Raw genomic sequence first — 8,507 nt, 5'->3', positions numbered from 1 at the left:
GTCTTCACTATAAGATGGTGATCTTGTAAAGTCATTTGCTGTGTCTGTAGCAGGAAGTGGTGTACCATTGAGGAATGGGAGTCCCATCACAGCTGGCTATCCTCTCCTATCTAGAACAGATCCATCAGCGGGCTCAACGTTAGGAGCACACTGTAGGGCTCTCCCAGCACGACGCCTCAAACATTCCCCATACTCATTAAAAAGTCCTATTTGATGCCTGGCGGTTATGTGACTTGAAGAGAAAAAGAGGAGAGAGAGAAGTCTGGTACCAATGCTAACCAGGCTTGGCCCAGCTGGGGACACTGACCAAAGTAAAAATGTTAACACACACCGTATACAAACAGAACTAAATAAATACATCTGTCTCCATCTCCTACATGGATTGATGGACTAAAAGGAATGAATTGCCCCCTGACATCTATAATAGTCTGGTCTGGTGAGAGGAGAGACATCTATAATAGTCTGGTCTGGTGAGAGAAGAGACATCTATAATAGTCTGGTCTGGTGAGAGGAGAGACATCTATAATAGTCTGGTCTGGTGAGAGGAGAGACATCTATAATAGTCTGGTCTGGTGAGAGGAGAGACATCTATAATAGTCTGGTCTGGTGAGAGGAGAGACATCTATAATAGTCTGGTCTGGTAAATAAATGAATTAGGCCCTAATCTATGGATTTCACATGACTGGGAATACAGATATGCAGTTGTTGGTCAGATACTTTTTTTTTTAAAGTGGATCAGAAAACCAGCCAGCATCTGGTTTGACCACCATTTGCCTCATGCAGCGCGACATCTCCTTTGCATAGAGTTGATCAGGCTGTTGATTGTGGCCTGTGGAATGTTGTCCCACTCCTCTTCAATGTCTGTGTGGAGTTGGTGGATATTGGAACACGCTGTCTGTCATACATGTCGATCCAGAGAATCCCAAATATGCTCAATGGGTGACATGTCTGGTGAGTATGTAGGCCATGGAAGAACTAGGACATTTTCTGCTTCCAGGAATTGTGTACAGATCCTTGCAACATGGGGCGGTGCATTATCATGCTGAAACGTGATGGCGGAGGATGAATTATACGACAATGGGCCTCAGGATCTCATCACAGGATCTGTGTGCATTCAAATTGCCATCGATAAAATGCATTTAAGTTCGTTGTCCATAGCTTATGCCTGCCCATACCATAACCCCACATACACAACGGGGCACTCTGTTCACAAACCGCTCGCTCACACAACACCATATACACCATCTTCCCGGTACAGTTGAAACCGGGATTCATCTGTGAAGAGCACACTTCTCCAGCGTGCCAGTGGCCATCAAAGGTGAGCATTTGCCCACCGAAGTCAGTTACTATTTATTGCCTTACCTCTCTTATCCTACCACATTTGCACATGCTGTATATAGATTTTCCACTGTATTATTGTATGTGTCAAACTACTTTGCTTTATCTTGGGCAGGTCGCAGTTGCAAATGAGAACTTGTTCTCAACTAGCCTACCTGGTTAATTAAAGGTGAAATAAAAATAAATAAAAACGACTCCGAACTGCAGTCAGGTCAAGACCGTGGGAGGGAACGAGCACGCAGATGAGCTTCCCTGAGACGGTTTCTGACAGTTTGTGCAGAAATTATTCGGTTGTGCAAACACAGTTTCATCAGCTGTCCGGGTGGCTGGTCTCAGACGATCCCGCAGGTGAAGAAGCCGGGTGTGGAGGCTCCTGGGTTGGCGTGGTTACATGTGGTCTGCGGTTGTGAGGCTGGTTGGACATTCTGCCAAAATCTCTAAGACGACAACAGAGGCAGCTTATGGTAGAGAAATAAAGATGACATTCTCTGGCAACAGCTCTGGTCGACATTCCTGCAGTCAGCATGCCAATTGCATGCTCCCTCAAAACTTGAGACATCTGTGACATTGTGTTATGTGACAAAACAGCACATTTTAGAGTGGCCTTTTATTGTCCCCAGCACAAGGTGCACCTGTGTAATGATCATGCGGTTTAATCAGCTTCTTGATATGCCATACCTGTCAGGTGGATAGATTTTCTTGGCAAAGGAGAAATGTTCACTAAAAGGGTTGTAAACAAATTTGTGCACAAATATGAGATAAGCTTTTTGTGTGTATGGTACAATTCAGGGATCTTTCATTTCAGCTCATGAAACATGGGACCAAGACTTTACATGTTTATATTTTTGTTCAGTATAGAATAGCCCAGTCTGGTGAGAAGAGGGAAGTCATAAAGATATCACCTTGTAAACCAGGTTTATCCTGTCTGTCACCAGGCCAGTCTGGCACCAGACCCCCCCCCCCCCCATCACTTCCTGTGTCTAAACTTCCCAAGCACGGAAAAAACTAAGAGCCTGACCAGCACACGAATGTTGAATGTTGGTCAAGGTTAGGTTAAAGGTCAAGTTTTAGATTTGGTCTAATTGGGCTGTTTGCCAGAAAAGTCCCCCTTAGTCTCTTCCATCTATGAATGAGGCAGTCAAAATACACATGTACCATGGTCTAAGAAATGCACAGCTTTATTGGCAGATTAGATATGACAGTCAACATGAAACATGCAGTACATATGCGTTCATTATTAAAAACAAATATAGACTGCAAATATGCCAAACACTTAATTCCATTTTGTACATTGTGTGGTTTATACACACAATTCTTCTTTAGCCACTTAACCAGACTGGGGTATAATTTCACAGAGAGGTTACTGCAGGAAGCCCTTCTGGAGGACAAACAACATAAAAACATACAATCACTCAAAAAGAAATGCTCAGTTAAGCATTTTTAATGGCACCATATTCCCTATAGTGCATTCTTCTCCCAAAACTATACAGGGGATAGGGTGCCGTTTGGGATGCAGGACAGTCCTAGTGGACTACCTGGGCAGCATCTCCTCCAGGTCAGCCACTACGTAGGCCACCACCGCCCACAGGGCCGAACACAGGTTCATTTCTATGGGGCTCTGAACAGACATGGTGTCCCCGTTGGTGTGGTGGAACCAGAAGTATCTACTGTCTGCAACGTGCAGGCTGGCTCCTGGAGGACAGACAGAACGAAACCGGTAAGGAGTCACTTACATCAATGTATTAACGTTGGTTGGTTGGTTGGTTGGTTTGTGTGTCTCTGAGTCCTTGAACGTACCATTATGACTGATTAAATGTGCAGTGCATACTACTGTATTCTAACTTCTAAAGAGACAATGAGATTCTAATCAAATCACATTCTCACCATGATCACTGTTGACAAAGCTAAACCCAGAGTTCATTACAAACCCATTATGTTATGCTTTCCCATTTCTTTTGCAAGTGAATGTAAGTATGAGCAGGGGGAACCAGAGCAGTAGAAGTGCATCTGGTAGCAGTTAGCGTTTAGCTTGGCAATCCGGTCCCTGTACAGTTTCCATTTGGAAACAGCACGATGCAGCAGCCCTTCCTGACACTAACATTCCCAAGGTACTGCTAGGAAGAAATCTAATGTTCTGTTAAACATCTAGCTTTCTGTCTTGTATTCTTCCTGATAGAGAGAGACTTATGTCCTGTTAAACATCTAGCTCTGTCTGTCTCTGTAGCTGTCTCAGCCTGCGATCACCGAGAGAGCTGTTAAACATCTAGCTTTCTGTCTTGTATTCTACCTGATAGAGAGACTGTTAAACATCTAGCTTTCTGTCTTGTATTCTTCCTAACAGAGACTTATGTCCTGTTAAACATCTAGCATTCTGTCTTGTATTCTACCTGATAGAGAGACTGTTAAACATCTAGCTTTCTGTCTTGTATTCTTCCTAACAGAGACTTATGTCCTGTTAAACATCTAGCTTTCTGTCTTGTATTCTACCTGATAGACAGAGACTTATGTCCTGTTAAACATCTAGCCTTCTGTCTTGTATTCTACCTGATAGAGAGACTGTTAAACATCTAGCCTTCTGTCTTGTATTCTACCTGATAGAGAGACTGTTAAACATCTAGCCTTCTGTCTTGTATTCTACCTGATAGAGAGACTGTTAAACATCTAGCCTTCTGTCTTGTATTCTACCTGATAGAGAGACTGTTAAACATCTAGCCTTCTGTCTTGTATTCTACCTGATAGAGAGACTGTTAAACATCTAGCCTTCTGTCTTGTATTCTTCCTGACAGAGATCCTGTTATGTCCTTTCCCCTTTATGTTGATTTGTAAGGACAATCCAGAAGTGAAATAGGGAGACAATGCTAGGAGACTGGCTCTGGTGGTACTGATGTGGGAAGCAACTGTAGTCTCAACCATGTTCCCAAATCCACTGTAACAGAGAGAAAAAGCAACAACATTTTCACTCTGGAAAAATGAAGGAATGTGTGTAGTGAAAGGTCATTGGATGGAGCTGCATTACATTTAGTGTCAATCCCAAATGACACCCTATTCCCTACATAGTGTACTACTTTTGACCAGAGACATACGGGTCCTGTTCAAAAGTAGTGCACTATATGGGGAATAGGGGGCCATTTGGGACTTTTTGCCATTTTGTGAAATGAGAGTGAGGTGTTTGGACAGCTGGTCTGGTGATTCATTTGTTTAACATTGTGGCTTGATGAACCCTCACAGTGAACAGCCCCTCTCTTGGTTACACCATTCATCCACCCAGAATAGTTACTTTTCCACTGAGATAAGGTGATGTCATTGCTGAAACAGTTCCTTTACAGTAGAAGGCTGATCTGTTAGAACAAGTCTTTATACAGGTGTGGTTACACTGTGTCTGGGTAAGGCTGAGGACAGTCAAAGACTCGTCTATTAGCTGGACTGATCAACATTAGATTACTGTAGAGGTCTGGGCCTGTTTCGCTCATAATGAATACAATTATATGGATGGGACGGTGAGGGACCTGATCCTAGATCAGCACATCTAGCCTACTCTGAGACACGTTATGAATTCTAAAACATCCTCTCCCGGTTCCTAATGAGCTTCATTGTTTATCTCCACATCAGCTTTAAGGGATCACAAAACAACTGTGTTAGAGTTAACACATTTTTGATTCTCCCTCCCTCCCTCCCTCCCTCCCTCCCTCCCTCCCTCCCTCCCTCCCTCCCTCCCTCCCCAAATACGGTAGTGGGGATGTGTTTCATAATACACTTCCTCTTCCCTGTCATACCAAATGATTTGGTTGCCTACATACTGTAGCAACGCTAGTTATTTTTAAATCGGAGTACAGGGCATATTTCACTTCTATATAAACGTTATTTGAGAAACTGATCAATTCCACAAAAATGACCACAGAGACAATGTGGAACTGAATGTTCAATTGGTCTAGAAATAATGTGATACTTCCTCTTTAAAAAGGTCAGAAACACTTCTGCAGAAGGGGAACATGGCTTGTTAATTTGACAAAGGTCACAGAGACACAGGTGGAACAAGAGTCAAGTAGACTACGAGGAAGCCTCCTCAGCTTATCTCCCAGACAGACACAAATAAAAAAGGTAGTCTACACACCTGGCTCCTACTGACTCAGACAGACAACAGAAGAGTCTACACACCTGGCTCCTACTGACTCAGACAGACAACAGAAGAGTCTACACACCTGGCTCCTACTGACTCAGACAGACAACAGAAGAGTCTACACACCTGGCACGCCGGCATCCATCCACATCTCTATATCAATTCCCTCTCCGTGTTCCTCCAGGGTGGTGGTGTTGATGGGCTTCAGTAGCTTCATCACCTCAGCCATGACAGCCCGGGCCTGGGCTGAGCCTGTGAACTGCAGCCCCAAGGGGCTGAAGGTACCCAGGTCAGACTCCATCACTAGGTTAAAGTTAGAGATGTTCACCTGGGGGACAGCAGAACAGGTATACAATCGTAAATAATCATCGATTGGATTTATATAGTGCTTTTCTAGTGCTGAAAGCGCTTTATATTGTATAACTTTTATAATTTTGCTGGACCCCAGGAAGAATAGCTGCTGCCTTGGTAGGAACTAATGGGGATCCATAATTAATACAAATATATAGTAAGGTGGGAAACTCCCCTCATCAACCACAAATGTGTAGCACTCTGGGGTGATGCATGACAACCATTTTGTGCCAAAACGCACACCACACACCCAACACACAGAGAAATACATTTGTACATTCATCTCTTCTGGCTGTTGATTTATTTGGCCAGCGTTTGAGCTAAAAAGCTTTACCAGGATGTGAGAGGAGGGGGAAAAGACCATCACCCCCCATTCAGACACTAGCGGACAAATACGCTTCTGCAAGGGAGAGCGCATAGAATGTCCCACAAAGTGGAATAGAAACATCAACTCCATGATAGTCAATGCAGTCAATGCAATCCTCTTTGATAAACATGACCGGGAACGTTTGCTGCAAAAGTCTGAATACAGGGCCAGCTGGACTGGATCTAAGACAGTGGTATTCAAAGTCGGGGGAGCGGAAACAAACATTTAAAGAACAGATTATTGTAGGGGACAATATACAAACAGTTTTCAGAAAGACAATTAGATAAATAACATTTTATTGAGTAAATGTATTTATTGGTTTCTTTTCAATTTGATAAGAGATGAAAGTGTAATGAATTGAAGGTTATTTGTTGATGTAAGAATCGAAATGTACCAATTTTTTTTATTTTGTCATAATTTTTGGGGTGGGGTCACGAGAAATTAGAGCGAAAAAAAGGGGTCCCCAGAAATTCTGGTGGAAAAAAAATGGGGTCCCTGCTGAAAAAGATTGAATACCACTGATGTAGTGCAGGCCAGGGAGAAGGTGGGCCTCTGGTCAGAGTCAGGATGTGAACCCTCTGCTCCCCTCTAACCTCTGGCCATTCTGACTGCGTTCACATTAGAAGGCACAGAAACCACCACGCTCCCAGAATGCTGCTATTCAGTTACAGTGTGGTCTCGGCTCCATTCTGACTTAAACAATCTGTGCAGTGCCCTACATCCCAGTGGCTCTCCTTCAGTAGATCTGACAACAGTTTACATTTCTGTGTACCGCTCCGAATGAAGCCAGTTTCTACCACATGTTGACTGGCAAAGAACAAGCTGATGTAGATGAAAAGCCATCAGCTATTGATAATAAAATGCTATTACTGGTACGCACACAATCTGAAGGAGACTGGAACCAACGATTGAAAATGTAAGAACGACCACATAATAGTTGTGCTGTTTCAATGGTTTGTATGACATCCTCTACCCCTCTACCCAGTGGACCCCTGTGTGTGTGTAAGAATCTAAAGCTGAGAGAACAGAGTCTTAAATCTAGCCAAAAAAGGAGCTTATAGGACATTTCTAGTCAACTCCGACCCTACGAGATCCACAGCCTGCTCATTTGCAGGTCTAAATCAGTCCCTGATTAGAGGCGAAAAATGAAACAAAGCAGTGGAACTGGCTTTCAGGTCCAGAGTTGAGATTGAGGGCTATACGATGTACTGTATGATAGGAGGATAATGGTGAGAGTGGACAAGTTAAATCGGCAGTAAAAAGCCAACAAGATGCACCATGGTAGAAAGGTACCTTGTGAAGCTGGAAGTACTGTTGCGCTCCAACCCCTCCCTGCTCCTCTGCAGACCACAGCACTGTCCGGAGGGTTCTTCTGGGACGCAGACCTGGACACACAATCACAATTCATACATGGGCCACAACCATTTCAACAAAGCAGCAATATAAAAAGATCTTTACAACAAATGGATTCCCTTTTCCTCACCAACCCTTGGGCTGTTTAATATTCCATATATTCAGCAGAACATTCCTATTCACCAGACCCTAGTCAATATTTCCTACATTCACTGCAATGATGAGCCCCATTCATAGAGAAGACTTCCAGAGACAACTTATCTGAGTCGGGTTTCAGCCTGTGTGTTATTCTAGAAGTGACCCCCACCACCCCCCGAGGCTACTACTTTATGTGGGCTACAAAGGACAGCAGGCCACTCGCTTCCTATAGAGGTTCTCTAATATAACTCTGTAGCCTACACCCTCATCTGACATCAGTGGCATGTCTGGGGTTGAGGCCCAAATGGCAACCTATTCTCTATGTAGTGCACTACTGTTGGGCCCTGGTGAACAGTACTGGACTATATAGGGAATAAGGTGCCATTTGGGACATAGCTGAACAAAGCCCAAGGGACCAATTATTGCTCCGTGGCTTCATCTTGACTAAAAGTTTCATTGATGATAGGTCCACTACTTTAATAGTGGGCAAAGTTGAGCATATTTCAGCCAAGTACTTTACTATGCATCCATCCATCCGCAAGAATGAACAATAAAGCAGCGACTGGTTATTATTGTCCAGACATTAAAATGTCTTCACATATTCAATGGGAATGACATACTTTCCATTGCAACATTAGTGGAAAAAGGAAATATTCTCTCAAGTCAACGTTAAGGCTTTCAGTCAGAGAGCACAAACAGCTCGGTGGTCTACTTTACATGTCTAATTACACTTCATGTGGAAAAAGTAATAAGTAATTAAGTCAACAATGACCAGAAAAAGAATGAAGTAAGCCATGCTAATTGCTATATTTGATGAGTCAGCAGACCGCAGTTTAAATGCAT

General features: G+C 43.4%; 1 protein-coding gene across 1 annotated transcript in view; it reads right to left on the bottom strand.

The window, feature by feature from the left end:
* Positions 1-2,490: 2,490 nt before the first annotated feature.
* The window catches only part of LOC106606032 (carboxypeptidase Q), a 30,921-nt gene continuing 24,904 nt past the window's right edge, over positions 2,491-8,507 (bottom strand). Inside the window, 3 exon segments of the mRNA XM_082959911.1 lie at positions 2,491-3,030; positions 5,582-5,783; positions 7,467-7,558. Of these exon segments, the coding sequence (XP_082816037.1) occupies positions 2,870-3,030; positions 5,582-5,783; positions 7,467-7,558 (455 nt within the window). The 3' untranslated portion in view covers positions 2,491-2,869.

The sequence above is a fragment of the Salmo salar genome, chromosome 02 (assembly GCF_965601325.2).
Source record: "Salmo salar chromosome 02, fSalSal1, whole genome shotgun sequence".
In the NCBI taxonomy this organism is placed as follows: Eukaryota; Metazoa; Chordata; class Actinopteri; order Salmoniformes; family Salmonidae; genus Salmo; species Salmo salar.
Note: the sequence above shows the minus strand (reverse complement) of the source record. Positions and strands in the feature narration are given on the sequence as shown.